Raw genomic sequence first — 23542 nt, 5'->3', positions numbered from 1 at the left:
TGTGGAGCTCTGGGGAAGCCGGGTCACCAGAGAGCACAGAGATCCAGCATGGCCAGAGGCAGACACGCGTGGGAGGCCCACGTTTCCACCCGGCACCACCAGCAAGACCTGCAGACCCGGGCCAGCCCGTCCACTGTGGGGTCCACAAAGGGCCCCAGGCTCAGGCTCAGACTCACACCCCCCCACCTGACAGCACGTCCTGCCACCCACAGTTCCCAAACATCCCTCACAACCACAGCTCAAATCCACCTGTTTTATTTTTTCTTAAAAAAGGAGAAGAAAAAAGAACCAACCGAACAATGAAAACAAGGCAGCCGCCGGGCTCCCCTGGGCACTGGGCATGCATCTCGGTCGACAGGCCCACTTGTCCTGCCCGTCCCGCTGAGGCTGTGGTTGGTGGGAACACATCACCAGGTGTGGGAGGCGCTAACGAGCGGCAGAGTAAAAAGAGGGGTTGGGGCGGGCGAGAACCAGTAGTCTCAACGTAAAGTGCATGGCGAGGGCTGGCGTGGGGCCGCGCCGGGCCCACTCCCTCCTCCCCCGGCGGGGGGAAGGGGCTCAGCACAGGATTGCAGTCAGCAGGAGGTCGTGTCCACCGGCCACCAGGGGAGGGCGGACCCCAGTCCCTGCTGTCCCCCAACCACAGCCCTCCAGGACCCTCCGGCTTCCGGAGGGGCAGTCAGCACGAAGGGTGCAGCGGCCGCCTTCCTGGGCAGTGGGCGGCAGGCCAGCAGTCGGCGGGAAGACTGAGCAGGACCTGGCCGGGGCTCCTGGAGACAGGCTGAGACCAGAACAGAAGGTGGGTCACTTTTGGGTCAACGAAAGGCCCTGCATCCCAGGAAGCAGGCCCCCCTGGGGCCGCCCAGAGGGTGGGGAAACTGAGGCCTGGTCATGCCTCAGTGCTGTCAGACGCCTCAGGAGGCTAGGGAGGGCTGCGCTGCCTCAAGAGCCACCCCGGGCATCTCTGGCCACCTGGTGGGATTAAGCACGGCCTTTCTGCCACGGAACCGGGCTTCCCTCCAAAGAGTTCCTACCCCACCTGGCTGGTTCTGCTGCTGGCATACAAATTCCTTGGGAGGTGTTTCAGGGGCAGCTCCCTGGGAGAGGGGACATGGCTGGACAGGGGCTGTAGCCTCAGGCCCCTACCCCACTGCTCACATCCTGAGCAGGCGATGGGGTCTCCAGTGCCTCTGGGGCCCAATCACCCTTTGTGGACTGGGCGGTCAGGGCTGGGAAGAGGAAGCAGGGAGGGGAGATGATGGCCTCAGTCAGAGCCCAGCCCCTCCTGACCTGCTCACCCCCCAACCCCCAGCCAGGTCTGACGCCAGCATCGCCCTGTCGCAGAAGCAGCCTGGCGGGGTGGGGGTGAGCCCCGCAGGTCTGCAAGACAGGCTGCCGGCTTAGGGGCCCTGATCCTGCACACGCCACCCCCCGACCCCAGTGTGTGGCCAAGGCCCTGATGAAAGTGACCTCCAACCCAGACCCCGGGGGCGACAGGCACAGGCCGTGACAGTGACACCAGCCAAGCAGGACAGTGACACCAGCCAAGCAGGGCAGTGCCCACGGCACACCCCCAACCCACTCCTCCGGTCCCCGCCACTTCCCACCTGCAGGCGGCCACCCTCACTGCTGCTTGCAGGCTGACAGCCGGCGAATCTTGCTGCTGGCCGAGCAGGCCTTGCGGGCGGGGTTGGAGGCGGCACTGGCCCGGCGCTCCGCCCTCGACCTGGCGCTCAACTGGGCTGACTCGGTGCCATTCACACACACGGCTTTGGGCGGGCCCCGGCTCTGTGCGCTCCACCCAGCCTCCTCCTCCGGGACCTGTCCTAGGAAGGAGAAGGCAAACTTGTGCTGACTGGGGGTTCCCGACCAACACGCCCCCAGCGCCCCGCCTGCCCGGGCCCAGGGCACCTCCACCACCTGTCCCACCAGGTCCTGCCAATGGGGAGCAGCGGGGCTGGCCTTCGAGCCGGCTGGGGCGGGCCCCAGCCTACGCTCACCTGCCTGTTCAGGTGTGAGTGGAGCCCTGCACTCAGGTGGGTGGGAACACGGTGGACATCAGGGACCTGGGGCCCGAGCCTTGGCTCTCTCACCTGTGCGATGGCCAGACCTCGCTGGGCCCCGTGGGACTCGGAGGGGCTGGGCTCGGGCCGGGTGTCCGGACTCGCCGTCTCTCCCACAAGAGCCCGCCCCGGCTCTCCACGCCGGCACAAACGGAGAGGCCGTCACAGGTGCCTGCCATGCCCCGGCCCCAACCGTGTGGGCTGCCAGTGCTCACCGGGTCCCAGGGCCACTGGCCCGGGGCCGCCCGCCCCACTCTGTCCCCGCTGAGGCGTGGGGGGAGGGAAGGGTGCGGGAAGCCCGTGCTGCCCACGGTGCACCCCCCTCCCATGGATGTCGGCAGGAAACTGCCTGCAGCTGCCTCAAGCCCATCTCCTCCGCACACGGAGCCCCGTCTCCACCAATGGCGTCCTGTGCCTGACTCAGCCTCTGAACCTAGCCGGGAGGCACCGGCCCGTGACCGGGAAGCGTCTCAGGTCAGAACCCAGAGCGTGGGGCAGTGTCAGCTGCCTGCTCTGAAGGGGGAGGGGGGCTGCAGGGGCGCTGAGCACCGAAACTCTGCGCAGATCACCTGGGGCCCAGCCTCTGGCACAGTGACCACGGTCGGAGGGTAGCTGGAGGGCACGGGATCTGTCCCACATGCCCTCAAGGCACTGGGGCCACTGGCCCCGACCAACCAACACCCGGCCCAAGGCCCAGCACCAGCCCTCAGGGTGGACGGCAGGACCAGGGACCCAGGGGAGCAGCTGAGAGCCAGCCTCTGACCGTGACCACACGACACGACCAGAACGGGAGAAGCCCCAACACGGCCCTCTGCCGGCCCACGGGCAGGTCAGCGAGAAGCGGCTGCCCAACCTCAGCACAGGACCGTCCGTCCCCATGTCTCATGTGGAGGACGTTCCCAGGCCAGGGATCTGGCTCCGGCCCAGAGAGCCGCTCTTGAACAAGCCCTCCCCCACCCAGGCAAAGCAGCCCCAAGCCTCTGGAACAGGCCTGAAGAGACGGTGTGTGGTCAGTGCCTCTACAGCCGGCTGACCAGCAAGGCTCACGCCCAGGCACCTGTCCCGGGGCCCTAGTGCCTCTGAGAGACAGGACACCTTGCTTCTATCCTGTGGAAAGGATGGAGGATCCAGGAGGCCTCAGGACTGGACCGTGGCCAGGGTTCCCAGGGCAGGGCATCCCACCTGACCCCAGGACCCCATGGGGAACAGCTGCAGCCAGATGCACCAGAGGCCTGAGTGTGCCCCCAGGAGAGTGGGACACGCGGACCCACCCTGGGGCTGCTCCCTGGAGGCCCCACTGGCCACCCTGCACAGGGGCTCTTTCTACAGTAAACGCCTAAGCCCTAGGTGGCGAGCCGGAAAGAAACAAGCATGACCCGCACACGCTCAGCGGCGCAGACCTTTATGCAGGAGCCTGCGGAACCAGCCCCGGGATAGCACAGCACCGCGGGGAGGCGGGTGGGGCAGCGCTACACTAGGGCCCGAGCTCTGCCCGGAGCTCCTCGGCGGCCCTGGTCTCAGCTTCCTCTCCAGAAAGGTCTGAGCACTGGCTCTCCTGCGGGTCTCTCTCTCTAAGCCCTGCCTCAGACGCCTCCTCGCCACCTGGGGAAGAAGGCCACTTGTCAGAAGGGTGGCCACTGCGGGGAGGGCCACTGGACCCTCGGGCCGGGGGCGGGGCCTCCCCACTTCTCCCGTGACCCCTGGGGACTCACCGGGCACCGTGAAGTCCTGAGTGTAGATGATGTCGTCCTCAATGTCGAAGAGCTCGTCATCCGCAGTGTCGGCACAGCCGTGCAGGTCCTCCAGGTAGGGCACCACTGTCATGCCGCGCCACCGGTCCTTGCAGTCCGCGCTCGGCGGGATGGGCACCGGCTCCTCGGCCGGCGGGTGCTTCTTCCGGAACCAGCTGCGGAAGCCAGCGGGTCACGGCAGCCGGAGGCTTGCCTGGCTCACCACGTGGGCCCACCCCCAATTCCCGCTGAGAACCACGCGGGGTGGGAGAGGGAGAAGGGGCCCAACGGGAGAGACTGAGCCAGCAAGACCCCCGCAGCCCTGACCTCCCCCTCCCCTGCTCCCACTTGCTCTCACCACATGGGCCCCCAAGTGGGGAGCCCTGCGGGGACTCACCTGTGCTGCCGGATCTGCTGTATGGAAAACCGCTTGGCCGGCTCGTATTCCAGCATCCCTGCCAGGGAGACCAGCGGTGGGTGCAGGGGCCAGCACGGGCAGAGGGCCCTCCCCTGCCTGGGAGAGGTGGGGACGCCCGTGGGTGCCCGTACAGGGGAGGGGGTGGCGTGAGTGAGCGGAGCCCCCTCCCCCGCAGGCCTGGCCTCTACAGCCGGGTGCCCAGCACGGGGGCAGATGCTAAGCCCCCAGCTGAACGGAGAAGGACACAGCTGGGGCCGTCTCCCTGTCTTGACACGAGGGGCTGCCCGGCAGACACTACAAAGCCAGGTTGGGAGGACCAAGACCAAAAAAGGCTGGGACGCAGGACGGACAGCCCACCCCAGTGACCCTGAACCTGTTCACACGCCCTAAGGAGACAAAGCACATGGCTCGCCCCTGCTGGTGCCCACCGGCTTTGGCCAGCAAAGCCTGTGACTGGCCATTCTAGCTAGGACACCAAAGCCCCCCGAGGCAGCGGCAGGAGAACCGGAGGCCTCGAGGGCAACACACCGTATGTAGACACTGGTGTGAGGGCCTTTTGCCTGGCACCCGGACACTCAGAAGGGGCAAGGCTGACCTGCAGGCTGTGCTGGGCTGGCCCGAAGCAGCAAAGGGCGGCACCCCCCCCGCAGGGCTGCAGGGGGCCCAGGGCCCAAGGTCCCCAGCCCCCACCATGCTCAAGTGCCCACCCCCTTCCCCACGGGAGGACCGAGCGTGACGCAGAGAGGGGGATGGGGGCGGCAGGGCTCTGCACACCACCTCTTGGAGGTGCCTTCGTTCTCAGGAAACGAGAGGCCATTTCAGAAGCTGGGGCTCAGAGAGCTGAGTGTCTGAGTGATGTGAGAGAGGAGGAAAGGTCAGGGTCGCGGGCTCGCTGCAGGAGGGCAGGGCCAGCGCGGTGTTCCAGACACTCACGGGGGAGGCGGCTCAACAGCCCAGTGGCCGGGAGGAGCCTGCATGCGGAGTGCAGTGCAAAGGCCCTGAGGCAGGCCTGGGCGGAGGAAGCGAGAATGGGACACCCTGCCTGGACCTGGGGACAGGGACACGGGTGCCCTCTGCCATCTCGTCGGCCCCTCCTGGGGCTGTTTTGAACGTTTATGAGAGTTTATGAGAGCGAGGGTGGCAACAGATCATCATCTGTGTCACTGGAGGAAAGAAAGCTCCGTACAGAGGAAACTCCAACCCACCAGCCCCTGGCGAGGGAAGGAGAGTCCGAAACAACAGCTCACCGCCTGCAACAGCCCTCGGCCCTCAGTGGAGCTGGGGGAGGCCAGGGGGCACGCTCCGGGCACCCCCAAGGACGGGGCCCACGAGCTGCTAAGGAGCGCTCAGGTGGGGAGGGCTGGGACTGAGCCAGCCGGGCCACCGCCTCCCGCTTGCTGGCTCCTCCCACATTCCAAGAAGACCCCAGGCAGGCGGTACGCCCACCCCTCTGAGGGTCCTGGGGCAGCTGGCAATGCAGGCCTGGACTGCGGGGGGCGGGGGGGGGGGCCGCAGAGCACTGGGAACGCGGCTGCCCAGCTTCATTTCACCTTCACTAACAAGCCAAAGAACCTGCAAGACTCAGTCATCAGAAAGCTCAGGCGCCACGCAGGGCTGTGAAGATCCTCTTGGCTGTGCCTCACACGAAGGCCGGGCACTGACCCAGCGTCCAGCACAAGCCGAGGGTCAGGTCAGTTACACAGAGCCCGGGACTGTGGGCAGGGAACCTAGGACGGTGCCGGTCACACAGGGTGATACCCTGCATGTGCTGCGTCATCAAAACTAACTTCAGGCAAGCCCCAGGATGCTGGTGTGGCTCTCACCCATCCACACCCAGACAGGCCCCTGCCATACACAGACAGCGCCACCTGCTGTACAGGCCGGGAACTGCAGCAGGAAGAGGGCCCCCCTCCCCCCCGCAGGAGACCCCCACTCAGCAGGCGGACTGGGGTCCCCGCTGCTACTTCACTGTAGGGATGGGGGATCAGAACAGGGTGGAACGAAGGCCCAGGGCAGGCAGTGGAGCCCAGAGGAGCCAGCGGCCCCTCGCAGGCGCCCCTGCGCCCACTGCTCTCCACACCCGACTAGGCTCTGCACCACCCCGCCCCGCCCCATGTCGGGGAACTGCACAGAGAAGGGTCGGCCCACGGGAAACCCACGGGGGCCCCAGTACCCGCCGCCAGCCCACCCACCCCACCCACCCCTACAGCCCAGCCTCCTGCCTCGAGGGCCTCACCTTTGAGCAGGTCTGAGAGTGGGGGGCCGCAATCCCCCGGGATGGTGTAGTCCCCCTTCCCGATGTTCTCAAACAGTTTGTAGATATTGTCCCCCTCGAACGGGTACAGGCCTGTCGTGATGTTGTAGCTGCGGCCCCAGAAAGGACAGACCAGTCAGGAGGGCCTGCCTCGCGCCCCAGCCTGGAGCCAGTCTGGTCCCGAACCTTAACCACCCCCACCTGTGGGGACTTGGACTTGGTGAGGAGAATGTTCTGGAACACATGGTGGTGGCGGCTCACTAGGAAGATATGGAAAGCCACCGGATGGCACGCTCTGACATGGTGTGTCAACGGTATATGAGTCAGCTCTCAGTAATATGAAACGGGACACCCACGCCACTGGCTGCGCGCACAGGGGGCTGCAGCGTGAACTCGCCTCGGGCAGGAGAGGCTTCCAGAGAACACAGGCCCACCCAGTGCCGCCTGAGCTCATGGAGGAACAGATGACCACGTGGCGGCGTCTGGGTCGGGGGTACGCAGCGGTGGGCCGAGCATCGCCGACGACTCATGGTGTCTGAGAATTCTCAGCCCCAGGAGTCAGGATGGAAACACCCACCCAACAGCGACTGTGGCCGGTGTGGGAAGCAGCGCAGGTGGAGACCAGCACAAGCCCAAGGTGGGCGGGGGCCAGGAGGATGGCCGGTCCCAGTGCCTGTCTCCCCACCCATGGGGGCTCCTGACCCCGGCTCTGTGGCCTTCACAGACTCTAGGGGGCGGCAGCAGCTGGGGGACCTGCCAGGAGGGGCAGGTCAGGGAAGCCTGGAGCCCAGACGGGGTACCTGGGGCCGGGGGGGGTGATGGAGGACCCCTGGGGTGGAGGGACCCAGGCCCAGGGGCACTTACAGTGTGACCCCAGCTGACCAGATGTCCACCTTGAAGCCAGAGAAGGTGTCCAGGCCATTGGCGATCTCGGGCGGCTGGAACGCGGGGGAACCCTGGCTCGTCCGGCACGTGTCGTCCTCGGCAAACGGGTGCAGGGCCTGTAGCAGCACCAGACAGCCCTCAGGGAGCGGCCCTCGGCGGGGCCGGGACCCCACCCCGGGTCTGGCTTGGGGGTGGGGGGCACCTACCTCGGCCACGCCCAGGTCGGAGATCTTGAGCGTGCCACCCGTGGTGAGCAGCAGGTTGCCGGGCTTGATGTCCTTGTGCACGATGCCCTGGCTGTGCAGGTACTCCAGGCCGTCCACCAGCTGGCAGAAGTACCTGCAGGGCACAGCCTCTGTGACCCACCGCACCAAGAGGCACGGCCCCACCTGTCGGGAACCTCAGCTGCCTGGAACAGCTGCCTGCAGCGACCCAGCGGGATCAAGGATGGGAGGCCGAGGCTCAGGGGCCGTCGGTGCCGGGCAGCCCATCAGGGAACCAGAGGGCCAGTGGCTGGGCTGAGCCACTCCTGGGCCCCCGCTGCAGTAGCTCCCACCACGGGCACCTGCCCCAGCTGCCCCCCCAGCCTGGGCAGCCCAGGGGCCCTGCTATCATCCCAACCTCTGTGGCCTGGATACAGCCCTGCTGCCCCCCCGTCCCCCCTGGGGCCAGGGACCCAGGCCAACCCACTGACCCCTCACACCACAGGCCAGCTGGTCCTACAGCAATTGGGTGTTAGGGGTTGACTGCCCAGGAGAACTAGCCAGCCGGGGCAGTACAGGCCACTGTCAGCAGCTTCCCAAGCACAGGAGGCCCCAAAGCCTCGGTGGCGGCCACAGTGGGGCAGGGAGGTGCACAGAGAGGAGCTTGGACCCGTGAGTGACCGGGCGGGGGCGGAGGGGGCAGCAGTGGGGTCCGCACGCTCACCCGTGGGCCTGGCACACGGGGAAGCGCTTCTCGGGCACGCTGTCCAGCATCTCCTGCATGCCGCACACGCAGTACTCCATCACCATATACGTGCGGCAGTGCTAAGGAAGGCACGCTCAGCCAAGCCTCTGCCCCAGATGGGCCATCCCCAGGGAACAGACAGATGCCAGGGGGTGAAGGCTGCACTAGTGCAGTGAGCTGGAGACCCCAGAGGGATCACAGGTGCTGCAGGAAGCCCCCCGGTCATTCCACACCCCAAGGAGGAGCTCAAGCCCCAGCCCTGGCCCCCAAAGGAGCGAGGAGGGGCGTGCTGGCCCTGTGGAGAGAAGGCCTGAGCAGGGGCGGGAGGCCAGGGAGAGACGAGGGCAGCACAGGGGTGGGGCTGCGGAGCAGGGGTGGGGAGCCCAGGGCCAGGCTGAAGCCCCCCAGCCGCATCTACACCGTGGAGGGGCAGCCCTGCGACTAGGATGGAGAGGACCCCCATCACCCTGCATCCAGCGAGTCAGTGACAGGCCCCTCTGCGACACAGGCCCCTCAGCAGGCCCTGGGGCCCCTATACCCTGCTTCTTGGAGCTGCAGCCCAGGAGTAAAGGGCGAAGGCCGAGGACACTCCCAGCACACCACTGCCGCAGTGACACACTCCCCATCCCTTCCCCCATGCATCCGCCACAGGCCAGGGCGCACAGCCCCCCAAACAGAAGCCAGGAAAGCGTCTTGCTCCTGGGACCAGGCTGACAGCAGGGCCCCAGCTCCACATGAGAACAGGAGATCTAAGCAGAGAACCAGCCTGCATCCTGCAGCACCCCCCGTGGGCACTCACTGGAGAGGGGCCCCAGCCCCAAGGTCAGCAGCGCTCAGGGAACACCTGGCACCCCGAGCCCCAAAAGGATATATCTTCTGCTTCTCCTCGTTGTACAGCACGTCCACCAGCTGGATGACGTTTTTGTGCCGTAACCTCCTCAGCAGCTGGATTTCCCTGAAGACAGAGGACGGAGGCGTCAGCCAAGCCCCTTGGCCCGGCAGTGCCGCCAGCCCCCAGGAACCGTGCAGAGGGCAGCACCGGAGTGAGCAGCTCCGCACAGGGGCAGCTAGTCCTGGGCATGTCCCCGAGCCCAGCAACACGACCAGGCCCCGTACCCGCATTTTAACTGAGACGCACAGAGACCACAGCGAAGGCCGCGCGGGGACAGCAGGAGAGCACGCGGGAGTTGGGGCTCCAGCCAGGTCCCCGCATCCCCCCACCCACTCCTCCCTCTGGAACTGAAGCCCAGGCTCCCCGCCGCTGTCAGGGCAGCTCCACGAGGACTCCCTGCAGGAGCTGGGGGCGGGGGGGGGGGCCGGGCAGCTCCGCAGAAGGTTGAACAGTCACCAACTGACCCAGCACCTCCAATCAGGGCACGTGCCCGGGAGGACCGAGAGCACGGCGACCCGGTCACACGTGCTCATGGCAGCACTGTCCACGGGAGCCCAAGGGCGGATACAACTCCAGTGTCCCTCCACACATGGGAACATCACTCAACCCTGAGAAGGGGTGAAAGCCCTGACACTCGCTACAGCGTGGACGGACCCTGAGAACACGATGCTCAGTGAGAGAAGCCAGACACAGAAGGACACACAGTGTGTGATTCCATTGATGGGCAACGTCCAGAACAGGCCAGTCTACAGACAGAGAGTGGGTTCCTGGTTGTCAGGGACTGGGGATGGGATGGGGTGACTGATGAGGACAGGACTTCCTTTTGGGGTAACGGAATGTTCTGGAACTAGACAAAGATGAGAGTTGCTACGAAGATACTAAATGTCACCGAATTGCATGGTATGTGAATAATACGTCAATAAAGATTTTTTAAAGTCCTCACCGGGAAGCCCAACCATGAAACATAAGACCAGCCGGGCAGGTGAGGGGTCCCCAACGTCATGAGACCCGAGGCGCATGCCTCCCACTGTCCACATTCCATGAAGAGGTCGCCTATTCCAGGAAGCCGTTCCTGACCACACCCCACCCTCGCACACCAGCACGGATCCTGTGCCTTCGACACCACCCACCCTCCCCAGCGTAGGTCCTCCTCCCATGCAGATTCCCTGGCCCGGCACTCATGCAGCCTCTGAAGGGAGGGTGCCCCGGAAACAGCATTTCTGTGTAGCACCCACTCCCCAGACCCATAGCACAGGAGGCCACCGACTTGCTGGAGGAAACACAGCTTTACAGCTGCTTCCTGTGAGCTCACTGCCTGCCTGGCCTGCCCCCCACCCCACTCCCACCCTCACCAGAGGGTTGCGGGGCGCAGCAGTACTCTGCCCTCATTCCCCCCATCATTCCGCGCTTATCCCTAACCACCTGACCTCTGAGGTCTGGGATGCTGCACACATTTCAATCCACACCTGAGTGGGAGGGAGGGGAGGAGACTCACAGACGTTGGGGTCACCCTGGTTTACACCGCCTGACCTTTGGGATTTATCCTGGTGTCCAGTGTGAACAGGGATCACACTCAATTTTCCCCCAAATAAATGACACACAGTAGCTCCGCCTCAGCACTGTGACGTTGGCGTGTCCTGGGCTCTATGGGGTGTGGAGCAGCATCTGACCTCCACCCCTTTGATGCCAGGAGCCCCCCTCCCTCATCGTGACAACCACAGATGTCCCCAGGTATCGCCAGGTATCCCTGGGGGCAAGACGGCCCAGGTAAGAGTCCTGCTATAAAGGACCAGGAACGTCCTGGGGTGTGGGGAGCAGACCCTGTACCGCCCCTTCTGGCCTGTGAGCCCCTCCTGACCTCTGGCAAGTGCTCCCTGAACCTTCCCATCTCGGGCCCCAGTGCTGGTCCCCCAGATCTCACTCACTCACTCAGTCTTGCAACGGACGGACCTTACCAGGCCCCTGTGGGTCAGGCCCCGGTCAGGTGGGTGCCCTGTCCGTGGGGGCTTGGGTGCACCTCTGACGCTCCGGGTCCACCACCACTTGTCAGGGAGCGGCGCTGTGCCCCCAGGCGTCCTTCCCGCTCTCGCCCAGACCACCCCACAGCTCTGGCTCCCAGCCTTGCTTGCTGCCAGCTCTCCGGGGCCAGAGCTCAGCTCTGCTGACTCAAGGACCCTCCCCCGCGGGCAAGTCCCCTCCCTTTCTGACAGTCGAGGGCTGGTGGCCGCCCCAGGCCACACGGCACAGCAGCCTTTGTCATGACAGTGGTGACCAGGCCTTTGGGGTCCCTGCCAGGACTGAGTATAGAACTCCTCCTCGCAGGGGTCCCAGGGGCAGGGGTTCCAGGGGCAGGTGCAGAGCCGGCTCCCCTCAGAGACCAGTGTTTGGCACCTGCCGTCCACCCAGCCAGCCAAGTACCCGCTGAGCTACCTGGCCAGAGCCGCCATGGGGTCTGCGGCCCAGAAGGGAAGGGTGTCACGTGGGGAGCAAGCTGTCGCGAGCTACAAGCTGGGGGGGGCTGAGGGGGGTGCCCAGCGCAGACTCTGACCCTGTGCCAGCCTCCCTGGGAAGCTGGCTCCGGGGGGGCTGAGGGAGGGCCCAGCGCAGACTCTGATCCTGTGCCAGCCTCCCCGGGAAGCTGGCTCCGGGCACTCTCCCTCTCGTCTCCATCCAGAGGCGCTGCAGCGGCTAACTAAACCACACGTGTGGACACCAGAAGGCCCTTCGTACCTGGAGCCAACACGTGGCCACCACCTGGAGCGCTTACAGCCAGGCTTCAAGCAGCGTCTGCCGACCCAAGTGTGGGAACCCGCCTGAACTCAGACACAGGCTGCCAATAACACGCGTGGCAGCTCCGGGAGGGGGGCCCGCGGCTAGTCCAGGGGCCCCGGGGAGCTCACCCCAGGCCTTCCAAAGCGAGGACAAGCCCCATGGCTCTGCCTTCTGTGCCGTGAGATACCTGGGCCTGGAACCATCTTCCGGGCCGCACCTCCCCATCCGCCCACTGCCTTTGGGGCAAACTTCTGTGCGGGAGGAGGCGGACGGCAGCACCCCTCCCTCCACAATTAAACAGCTCACCCCCTACTCCGATGCCGACAAAGCCAGCCCTGAAGGGAGGTCCCCGCGCTGTGGGTGCGTCAAGCGCTCATGTGGTCAGTTAACCGTGATGGAAACCTCCTGGAGAAAAATGTGTAAGTTCCAGTATGGATACCAGAGAAGTGGCTACAGTGTCCAGCTCCTCCGAAAGAGGAGAACCACACCCACAGGCGGCATGGAGATGTGCGCTCCGAGTGGGTAAAATGGGTGTGGAGGACCCCCGAGACATTCACTGCAGAGACCCGGCCAGGGAGGAGCTGCTACACCTTCTCTGAGTTCTCCGTCTCCTACAAAGCACACCACTGACAGGAAAAATAGAAAAACAGTATTTAAAGAAAGAGGAAAAGCCAGGCGCTCAGCCAGGATGCAGGAAGTAAAGTGACAGGAAGCTGAGCCTTCCGGCCCGGCCGCAGCTGCTTAGGGCGGGTGTCACAGGGACCTGCCTGCAGTGCCGCCTGAGCAGAGCGGACTGCTGGGGATGGACTCGCTGACTACCCAGGAGGGAAACGGAAGAGCCCCTGGAGCTCACAGAGGAATGGAAAGGAGCTGCCACCACGGTCGCCCATCCCACAGCCGCCGGGGATGCACCCACCTCTTTCCCTCCAGACGGGGATGGTGACAGGCATGGGTCCACAGAGAGCAGGGGAGGGGACGATGGCAGCTCTGGACGAGGGACACTGAGCAAGACCCCCCTCACCCCTTGGCCTCTCTGCTGATGCTTCTAATCATATGGCAAGAGGCCATCGGGGATCCGGGAGAGAGACTAAAATGAGGAGGAATTCACTAAAAGTGAAGTTCAACACAAACACTCGCTCACGCAGCTTCCCAGAAGCACAATTCCTAACGGGCACCAAGTGGGGACAACCCGAATGTCCACTGACGGTTGAGTGGATACACCACGTCCCTCCACACCCGGGAACATCACCTGAAAAGGGGTGAAGCACTGACACTCACTACCACGTGGATGGACCCTGAGAACACGATGCTCAGTGAGAGAAGCCAGACACAGAAGGACCCACGGTGTGTGATTCCACTGGTGGGAAACGTCCAGAACAGGCAGATCCATAGAGACAGGGAGTGGGTTCCTGGCTGTCAGGGGCTGGGGGAGTGAATGCTGATGGGGGCGGGGTTCCTGTTGAGGGGATGGGAGGGATGTCCTGGAATTAGAGGTTATGGTTACACTCTCTGAAAATACTAAACGACACTGAGTTACCTGCTAATAGTTGAATTTTACGTCACGTAAATTATGTCTCATTAAAGCCGTTAAAAGAACGAATCGCCGTGTAAAAGAACGAATCGCCGTGCAGCATGAGGTCAACATGGGATAAAGGGCAGCTTTGATGTGATTCCCAACACACTCCTGAGTGAGGAGCCAGTGTCCCCCCCCACCCCCTGCGCCACAGCCTGGGGTGTATCCCAATGGCCCCTGAGCTCCCACTGCACCTCACAGTCACACCCCTTGGCCAGGGAAGGACCAGACAGGGAGGCCGCGAGGACGTTCAGTGCGGGGCGCCTCAGTGGACCAGCCGTGCCCTATCGCTGCCAGCCTGGCCTCACGGCAGAATCCTTCCCAATGGGGGGTGGGGGGCAGGTGCCCAGCAGATGCCAGGACCTGGCAGAGGCCACTCAGGACGGGAACAAAGGCCAGCAAAGTCCAGGCTCTGCTGTACGTGCTAAAATCCCAACCACTCACCCCCCAGGTTTAAGTACCTGCCAGTCGCTACTGGCCTGGCCAAGGGAGGCCCAGCCTAGAGACTGGCGTCGGCCTGCTGGGACCCAGCCACACGGGCAGGGACGCCGATGAAGGAGGCTGGCAGGGCCGCGAGCCGCCCAGCGCCGGCCCCGCACGGCTAAGTGCCCGCACCCCGCACACACTGGGTACAGACCCTGACCTGCCTCACACAGACGGGCCGTGGGGCACGCAGACTGCCCTGGCCGCTGTACGCTTCTAAACAGCTGATGAAAGCCCACAAAGAACAGTATCTTGGGACAGGTGAGAATCCCGTGAGCGGGGCCCATCTGCCACCCAACTTCCCCGGGGGGTTGCGTCAGAGGGGCGTGTGCCCACCGTCTGTATGGGTGCGAAACCCCACGGCTGCCCCCAGCCAGGGAGGCGCCAGCGCGGCTTCTGCTGCCAACCGGGAAAGCAAGCAGGTACAACTTACTGTTGAAAATGATCTTTAGGGGAGTTTAATTTTTCATTAAAAAGTGCTTGGATAGGTGACGAAAACATGCTAAACAAAGGCTCGAAGGGAGCATGGCAAAGGCATTAGTATTAAAACGATGAGTAATTTCTGTCTTACTTCTCGGTGGTTTTCAGAACTTTCGTGTTTTACAGTAAGAGCAAATTAGTCTTTGTGAGCAAGAGGGGGACAAGCACAGACCCACAGCAGCCCTCCTGGGAAGAGCCACAAGGGGGGAGGACCTCCTTTAACACAAAGTGCATTCTTTAAGGAAAAGCTTCCCATCCCAACTGGAGCTGGAGGACTCCTGAGGCTTCTCTGGAAAATTCTGGATGCTTCACTCCAAGAGAAGAGTCTGGAGTTGAGTTCATTAAGTCTCTCCAAGACAAAGGAGCCTTTTTTCCCTGCAGCCGCCTGGCGGCAAGGCTGACCCAGAAGCCTGGATCTCTGGGCCGGGGAGTGGACACCCAGCCCTTGCTTGAGCCCAGGGCCTCACCTCCTCCGGCCTCCAACCTGGGGCACTCTGTCAGGACTCAGAACAAGGGGACAGGGTGCCTCCGAGCAGGGCGCGCCCCCTCACAGCGCCCAAGGAAGGAGGCGCGGTGGGTTTTAACCTGCAGCCGCATACCCAGCAGGTCCTCACGCCACACGCTGCAGACGGCAGGTGAACGCACGGGGCCAGCGCTGCGCTCCAAGGGGCCTCAGAGAGGTGAAGACCTGCGCTTCTAGGGCTAAGCTGGAGGAACCGGCCCAGGCCCTGCAGCTGTGACACCTCGTGTTGACTGCCAGGCCGGCTGTGGACCGCCAACCACTCTGCCCCCTGGGCCTCAGTTTCCCCTCCGGTTCTTCGGATGGACACTGTGTCTCCACAGCTCCTGGGACCGTGGCTGACCGCTCAGGAAACGAGGACTGGGAGCCAGCAGGCTGCGACCCTCCAGTGGGGCAGCAGAGCGCGAGGGTACGCTTTGGGTGGTGAACGAACGTCCCCTAACTTGACCTTGAGCATGTGCATTTGCATGTGGGGAGGGCCTTTATCACGTGTACATCATGCTTTGGCAGAAGTGGGCGCTCGACACCTCCATCGCGTCTGCGGATGTGCTGGGACCCACTCAGCTCTGCTGCCCCCAGTCCACGCCCCTGGACGCGTGCACTCCCTGAAACCCCAGGGATGGCCAGCAGGGTGGGCTTGGGCGACTCTAGCCAGACAGATCAGTTGGGGCTGGAAAGCAGCCTGGCCCCTTGGGGACGGACTCTGGGAACCCCTCCTACCTCGGGGTGCTACTCCCAAGAGGCTGGGGCCTGGGGTGCCAAAGCAGCCCAGCGTAAAGCACCGGCACCAGAACACCTCCACGGACCCAGGCTGACCTCAGGCGGAGGGAGGGTGCATCCATTCTGCAAGAGCACAGCACCGCGTTCCCTGGACAGATCCAGGGATGAGGCCTAAGAGGAGCCAGGAGGACGAGGACCAGCCCTGGAGAGTGGGGGGGCCCAACCCGGAGCAACGTCCAACTGGCATCCCGAGGGCCACGTCTCCCCCACACGCTTCTGCCTTAATGAGAAAATGTGACTTAGAAGCAGGGAGTGGGGATCTGATGAGAGGCATGGCCTCGCTTGGCCCACAGGAGGGCACCCGCTGTCCCCTGGCCTGTCTCCCCAGGACACCGGTGGCCCCTGCCCCACCCCCACCCTGCAGGTAAGAGACGGGCACAGAGAACTGAACAACTGGCCCTGGGGCGCCTGGCCCCACCTTCGCCGGGGGTCCACAGCTGGGGCACTGACCACAGCCAATCAGGTCTCAGCACCCTGCTCCCCGACTTGACCACCCTAGGCAGCCCAGAGCAGGCAAAAACAGCTGGGCAGCGCGCTGTCACACTGCATGAGAGCAGGGGGGCCAGGAGGAGGGAATGAAAGTGGATCTGGGAGCAGCACTCCCAGTACCGGCCAAGGTCACCAGCCAGTCCCGCTGCCGCCTGGCCCGTGAGATAAACCCCTCGGCTCGGGCAGGGCAGCAGCGATAAGGATGGGTGGCCCCTCCTGAAACCAGCAAGAGGGATGGAGGCAGGGCTCCCACTGTCCTGGCGGCGGTGGGGTCTGCACACAGACCCCACCATCTCTGGGATGTCAAGGGGCAGACGGGTGCCTGAAAAAATACGTGTAAAAAGTTTGCGGGGTCACAAGTTGACCCCCTTCTCAGGAGTCACCGGGCCTGTGACTCGCCAAAGTGTCCTGTGTCACATCCCAGGAAAGTGAGAAAGGGCGAAGTTCCCCCCTGCTGACTGATAAGCCGGTGCAAACAATTATTTTTGGCAACCGCACGGTCCCCCTCCAACAGGATAAACAAACCGCGTGTCCCCAGCCCTACTAAGAGCCGCGCGCTGCGCGGAAACCTGCCGGCGGCGGGCAGGCCCCTTTCCGAGCCCAACTGCTCTCAGCCAAACCAACGCCGGCCGCTTCCGCCGGGCATCTCAGCCCTCCGGACAGCCGGGAGGGCAGAGGGGGTGAGGGGCGCCTCCTTCCGAGGAGGGTTCCGCATCGGCCGAGAGCACAGGACGCCCAACCGCAACAAGCTAGTCTGACTTCACCAAAGTACCCTAGCGAGTTGCCCACGACCTTCCCCGGCTGGTCGGCTCGGGTGCTTAAGGAAAGAGAGGACGAAAGGAAGAAAGCGAGAAATGGAGGGAGAAGAAAGGGAGGAAAGGAGGAAGGAGGGGGCCGCCCAGCGGGCCGCGCCCCCACCCAGGAAGCCCGCACTTACTTCTTTACGTTGGCCTCCCCGTTGGGGATCCTCCGCAACTTCTTCTTCTTGAGAATTTTGACGGCTCTCCGGCACAGCGTCTCCGAGTCCAGCACCTCCTTCACCTTGCCGTACGACCCCTCCCCCAGCAGGTCCCCCATCAGGTACTTGCCGATGAGCTTGGCCCGCTTGCGGCGGGGCTGGTAGATGACCTCGGTGGAGTCGATGCGGTGGATGAACGTGTCCATCCCCACCGACATCAGCTCGCCCTCTGTAAACATGCCCAGCTGCTGCGGGTCCGCCACCTCCATCCTAGACCCCAGGCCTCCGACTCCCGCCGGCGGTCCCTTATCCCCTTTCTGAGCTTCGCGGTGGACGGTTCTTCCGTTTGTCACCCCCCCCCCAAATTCCCTTCTTCAAAAATAAAAGTCAACAAAATCTCAAAAAAAGAAAAAAAAAAAAAAAGGAAAATCCTTCTTGGAAAAGAAACGATTGTACTGAACGTGAGTTCAAGAGGCGCGCCTGGTCCAGAGCCCGGGCAACCGGGCGTGCGCAGCGTCCCAAGTTTGTGGGCCGCCCGGCCTCGCAGCTTCGAGGCGGGCCGGCGCGTCCACGGGGGCCCTCGAGAGGCCGGTGGGGCCGGGAAGTGCTAGGTCATTCTCCAGGGACTTTAGACCCTCGAACGAACACGGCCGCGGCAGAGTCGAGTCTTCTCCGCGCCGTCCATTACCAGCGGCCCATGGCGCGCGCCGGGGGCCCCACACAGGCCGGCCCCGGGGCCCCCAGAGCTGGGCAGGCGAGCTTAGCCGGGGGCCGGGCGCGCCTCTCGGGGGCGTCTCCCGCCGACCTCGCCGTCCGGGGAGCCCGAAACGCCGGCAGGTGCGTGTCCTGAGCGCGCGGGGCACCTCCGTCCGGCCCAGCCGGCTCCCGCCAGCGCCGGGGCAGCCCGGGGCCCGCCGGCCGCAAGGAACAAGCCCCGTCCGAGCCGCCCACTGCCCGGGCGCCCGCACACCGGCCCGGGACCCCGAGCGGCCGCGCGGGCCCGGCGGGCGCCCCTCCCCAAACGGCAGCCCGCGCTCGCTCTCCGCCCGAACGCCGTCGGCCGCGGGCCGCGGGCCGCGCGGGGCTCCGGGCGGCCGAGGCGGCGCAGGCCGCAGGCCCCGGGCCGGGGTTCCGGAGGCCGCCGGAGCCCGGGCGGCGCGTTCCCCGCCGCGGCCGCCGCGCGCGTGGAGCAGGCGGGGCGGCGCGGGGACCCAGCCCATGCAAGGCGGCCGCACTGCCGGCCGGCGCCCGCCGCCGCTGCCGCCGCGCCCCGCCTCACTCGCGGGGGCCCCGGGCCGCCTCCCCCTTCCGCGCCCGACACGCCGCCGCCATCTTGTTTACCTCCTCCCCCGCCCTGGGCCGCCGCGCCGCCGCACGCCCGCCGCGGGCCCGCCCCTCGCGGCACCGACGTGCACGCCCGTTGGCCGAGCCGTCCTGCCCCGCCCCCTAAGCGAGCCCCGCCGCCGCCCCCCATTGGGCCGTTTGGACCCAGGCGGGCGCCCGAGCGGGGATTGGCTCGCGCCCGGCCCCGCCCCAGGGGTGGATACTCCTTGATGATTGGTCCGCGGGGGCGACCGTCAATGGGAGGGGGCGGGAAACAGGCGTGCGGAGGCGAGGCCACGACGCTGACCTGGGAGGGGTTGGGGGCTGGGGGCGGAGGTCGCTAGTGCCAACAGCGTCCTCGGAACCGGCGGGGTCGGGGCGCAGCTCTTGCGGCCGGGACGCGGCTCGGGGACCCTGGTGGGTGCCTACCAGGGCCTCTCCCCCGAAACCCCGTTTGAGGCTAGGTCAAGGGTCAAAAAGTAGCCGAAAGTGGCCAATTCGAGGCAAAAAGCCTTTAAGAATCTCTCGGCCTAGATCGTGAGAGAAGTGCGCTGGGCGGAGTCTGACCAGAGAAACTCACGGGCTAAAATTCAGAACCCAGCTGGGATGGTGCCAGCAAAGTGCTTTGGATGAAAAACAAACAGTTGGCAAAATACTACGTCTTAATGAAACTGAAAATACTTCTAGGCCTGTGCTGTTTTTTTTTTTTTACCTTTCTGTTTTTTATCATTAGATTCTTACTTTGCCGGAACAAACTGCTTGAGTGGAAACGTTGGGAGCTGACACCATCGGATTTGAGCTCCAGGTTGGTGGTTCTGAGCCTGACACCTGTGAACTACCTAAACCTATGTGCAAAATTGAGTGTGCGCATGTGCTTGTTCTTGGGGACATCCGTGAGTTTCATCAGATTCTCAAATGACCCACAGAAGAGGGATTGCTGTGGCTTTGGGGGTGGGGGGCCACAAGTCACACCAACATACCAACAAGTCCTAATCAGACCATGTGGATTAGCCTGAGATTTCTAAATCATAAAGATCAGAGCAGAAACCACTGAAACAGAATAGAAAAAGAATAGCGAAGGGCTTCCCTGGTGGCGCAGTGGTTGAGAGTCCGCCTGCCGATGCAGGGGACGCGGGTTCGTGCCCCGGTCCGGGAGGATCCCACGTGCCGCGGAGCGGCTGGGCCCGTGAGCCATGGCCGCTGAGCCTGCGCGTTCGGAAAAATTAAAAAAATAAAATAAAATTAAATTAAAAAATAGCGAAAATTGATGAAGCCAAAAGATCGGTCTTTGAAAAGATAAAAACAATTGATAAAACTCTAGCCAGACTGACCAAGAAAAAAGGATGACCAGTATCAGGAATTAAAGGGGGGATATCACTACAGACCCTGCAGATATTACAAGGATTAGATATAGGAACAACTCTATGCCCATAAAGTCAACATGAAATGGACCGACACCTGAAAAGGCACTAAAATGAAAGCTTACTCAAGAAGAAATAGATAATTTACATCATTTTATATCTATTAGAGAAATTAAATCTGTAGAGAAAAACCTTTTTTATTTTGGCTGCACAGCTTGTAGGATCTTAGTTCCCCCATCAGGGATTGAACCCAGGCCCATAGCAGTGAAAGCACAGAGTCCTAACCACTGGACTGCCAGAGAATTCCTGGGAAAAACCTTTCAACAAAGACAATTAAGGTCCAGATGGTTTCATTCGTGAATGTCCATCAAACATTTTGGGAAGAAATAACATTGGTTTCAAACAATCTCTTCCAGAAAACTGAAGAAGGAACACTGCCCAACTCCAATTCCTTTTAGTATTTTCTATGTTTTTGACTGCTGGCTTACGCCCAAATTTCTTGGAATCTGGGGTATTTGATAATTTTGGCATCTGTAGGCCTCACTCTCCTTCACTCCACCCCTCTCCTGATGTTCAGGACACATGGAAGGGACTTGGGAAATGTTTGGTGACCATTGCAGAAAGAGTCCATGAAGGTGAATCTCAGTTCAGACGCCACCTTTTCTGAGAAGTCCTCCTGATCATTCCCTTGAATGTAACCCCTTTCCAGTTTGATTTTCTTCTTAACACTTGTCACCAGCAGAAACTCTCATTTATACATTCCGTTACCCGTTTTTCTTCGGTGTCTGGAACTACGCTGGGAACTCTCTGAGGCAGAGCCTGGGTATGTCTTGGCCACTGCTGCATCCTCTGCAGTTTGAGCTGTGCTGTCCAGTACGGCAGCCACTGGCCACATGTGTCTGTTAAGCTCCTGTAATGTGGCTGCTGGAATTGAGATGTGCTGTGGGTGTAACCGCACACTGGAATTTGAAGCCTTAACGTGAAAACATGTTAACATAATATATGTGTATATATATATATATATGCGTATATATGTATATCTTAATAATTGCAATGTGAAAACACCCAATAACTTACATTGATTACATGTTGAAATGATAAATTTTGGATATGTTAAGTTAAAATAGATGTTATTAAAATTAGCCACTTCAGGGAATTCCCTGGCAGTACAGTGATTAGGACTCCACACTTCCACTGCTGGGAGCCCAGGTTCGATCCCTGGTCAGGGATCCCACAAGCTGTGCGGCACAGCAAAAAAATTAATTAATTAAATTCAATTAGGTTAACCACTTCATACCCACTAGGATGACTATGGTCAAAAAAAAAAAAAAAAAGAAAGGATGATAACAAGTATTGGCAAGGATGTGGACAAACTGGAACTTTCATATAGTTGGTGCAGCCGCTTTGGAAAAAAAGTTGAAAGTTTGACATTGAGTGACCACGTGGCCCAGTAATTCCACTCCTAGGTGTCTGCCCAAGAGAAATGGAAGCATACGTCCACACAAAAACTTGTACACAGATACTTGCAGGAGCATGATTCACAGTAGTCCAAAAGTGGAAACAACTCAAATGTCCATCAACAGATGACGGATAGACAGAATATGACATATCCACACACTGGAATAATATTCAGCCATGAAAAGGAATGAGTCATTGACACACATGGATGAACTTGAAAACACGGTGCTCAGTGAGAGAAGCCAGACACAGAAGGCCACCCAGTGTGATTCTATTGATGGGAAACGTCCAAAACAGGCAAATCTGCAGAGACAGAGAGTGGATTCATGGTTGTCAAGGGCTGGGGGAGGGGCTGGGGGTGTTTGACTGCTGATGAGGACGGGGTTTCCTTTCCAGGTGATAGAATGTTCTAGAATCCTCCTTCCACCCTCCTTACAGGTGACTGAGGTTTGCAGAGGCGAAGCCCCCGACCAGGTGCCTGGTGGAGCGGGCACTCACATCTCAGTGCCCAGCCTGGGAGCCCCCAGGAGCCCAGTAAGAATTCTAGCATCATCCTCTCCGCGTGATGCAGGCCTTGGAGCTGCCCAGCTGTCGTGCTTATGTAAGGTTCAAACCCAAGCCAGGCTAGCACAGAGCCAGTTTTGGGGGACCTTCCCAAGCACGATGAGGTTGAGACCCCTGTGAGGGCTGCTCTAAGCCTCAGCTGCGGAGCTGGTGGGGGGGAGGCGGGGGGGTGGGGGGGGGTGGAGTGCTGGGGGGGTTCCTGGCTTCTCCTATACCATTTCTCTGAGTGGGGGAGTAACAATACCGTGTCATCAAATATAAGAGCCATGGGAAGTGAGATATACTTTTACTTTATGAATTACCACAAAAAGAAAAGACTTAGCAGCCAGGGATGACACTTTGGACCTAGAGAGGCAGCATGACCTCTGGGACAGTAAACTGTGACACATGGGATTAATAATAGGCCTAAGCCGTAGTTACAAATATCTACGGGAGCCCTGGGGAAAATGCTTTGCCAGCACGCTCTCACCCTCACCATGCTTCGGGTTCTGTTAAGGACCCTGGGTTACAGGTGGGGCCCAGGTTATAGAGGTGGGGGGCCCCAGGATGGGGTCTCAGGTTACCATTGAGGGGCTCCAGTTTCTAGGTGGGGTCCCCAGGTTATGCGTGGAGGCTCTAGGTTTAGGTGTGGGGCCCAGGTTACAGATGGGAGCCCCAGATTACAGGTAAGGGGCCCCAGGTTACAATGGGAGGCCTCAGGTTATAGACGGGGGCCGCAGGTTGTAGTGGGGGACCCAAGGTTATAGGTAGGGGGGCTCATGTTACAAGTGAGGGGCCCCAGGTTTGAGGTGGGGACCCCAGGTTATAAGTAGGAGCACCAGGTAATAGCAGGGGGCCCCAGGTTATAGGTGGGTGGCCTCAGCTTATAAATAGAAGTCTCCAGGTTACAGGTGGGAGCCCCAAATTACAGCTAGGGGACTCCTGGTTATATGTTGGGGCCCCAGGTCATAGCAGGGGGCCCCAGGTTATACATGGAGCCCTCTAGGACTCAGGACTTTCCTCTGCCCCTGTCTCCTCCTGTGTACCCCATCCCTCTAACCTCTCACTTCTCCCAATCCCGCACAACTGTCACACACAGACACGCATACTCAGCAGGGCCCCAGACTTGCTCGCTCCCTCGCAGCCCCCTCGTGACCCCCTTGCTTCCCTCAGCTCTGATAGCAAGACCCCTTCACCCATTCCGTGAGGACCGAGGAGGCAAAGGTCCTCCTGGACCCTCTCCTGGCCAGCTGCCCCACCCTGGGTCTCCTCCCACTTGGCGGGTCTCTTAAATGTTGGGCTCTGGGCCCCAGGACCACCCCTCTCCAGAGGCCCAGCTAAGCCCCCCACCTGCGGAGTGGGGCTCCCAGGAGCCGGAGGTGTCGTTTCAAAAACGGGGTCAGCCTCTGCCAGGAAGCCAGCCATGGTTAGGTTAGGGGCTGCGTCTGTGTGGGCCAGCGTGGCCGCCAGGGGGCGAGTGGGGATCGTGGCCGAGGTTAGCCGGGTACGGGCGTGAGCATGTGCATGTGTGCGTGAGTGTGTGTGTGTGTGTTGCCAACACGAGAAGCCACCTCAATGAGAAGTCTGCGCACCGCAAGGAAGAGTAGCCCCC

The 23542-nt window shown here is 61.9% G+C and overlaps 1 protein-coding gene and 1 long non-coding RNA gene across 9 annotated transcripts; one reads left to right on the top strand and one right to left on the bottom strand.

Moving 5' to 3' along the window:
* Positions 1–239: 239 nt before the first annotated feature.
* On the bottom strand, positions 240–18495 carry STK11 (serine/threonine kinase 11). 8 transcript variants are annotated; one of them, XM_033416727.2, is made up of 10 exons: positions 17225–18495; positions 9170–9253; positions 8278–8367; positions 7557–7689; positions 7330–7466; positions 6448–6575; positions 4191–4248; positions 3776–3969; positions 1608–1821; positions 240–781 (listed from the first exon to the last, which is right to left on the bottom strand). In XM_033416727.2, the coding sequence occupies exons 1-10, from the start codon at positions 17512–17514 to the stop codon at positions 559–561; spliced, it is 1551 nt and encodes a 516-aa protein (XP_033272618.1). In that variant the 5' UTR covers positions 17515–18495; the 3' UTR covers positions 240–558. The 8 variants fall into 8 exon arrangements, 5 of the variants coding, with proteins under 5 accessions (XP_033272618.1, XP_033272619.1, XP_004285920.1 ...); XM_004285872.4 differs by having other exon boundaries at positions 644–781; positions 1608–1826; positions 17225–18433; XM_033416729.2 differs by lacking the exon at positions 240–781 and adding an exon at positions 791–1229.
* A 360-nt stretch (positions 18496–18855) lies between these two features.
* Positions 18856–22103, top strand: LOC117198820 (uncharacterized). Its single transcript, XR_004480063.2, has 3 exons — positions 18856–18985; positions 19302–19373; positions 21826–22103. It is a non-coding gene; the product is annotated as an uncharacterized LOC117198820 (long non-coding RNA).
* The last annotated feature ends 1439 nt before the right edge of the window (positions 22104–23542 follow it).

This window comes from Orcinus orca, chromosome 3 (assembly GCF_937001465.1).
Source record: "Orcinus orca chromosome 3, mOrcOrc1.1, whole genome shotgun sequence".
In the NCBI taxonomy this organism is placed as follows: Eukaryota; Metazoa; Chordata; class Mammalia; order Artiodactyla; family Delphinidae; genus Orcinus; species Orcinus orca.
This window is presented reverse-complemented; position numbering and strand designations above follow the sequence as displayed.

What these genes read in the sequence shown, in the direction of transcription:
- STK11 (XM_033416727.2), bottom strand. Translation starts at nt 17,514, where the DNA reads ATGGAGGTGGCGGACCCGCAGCAGCTGGGCATGTTTACAGAGGGCGAG. An exon ending in CCGACCTGGGCGTGGCCGAG is followed by an intron (nt 7,467 to 7,556) that starts GTAGGTGCCCCC and finishes GTGCTGCTACAG; the next exon opens with GCCCTGCACCCGTTTGCCGA. An exon ending in TGGTCAGCTGGGGTCACACT is followed by an intron (nt 6,576 to 7,329) that starts GTAAGTGCCCCT and finishes CTGGGGCCGCAG; the next exon opens with CTACAACATCACGACAGGCC.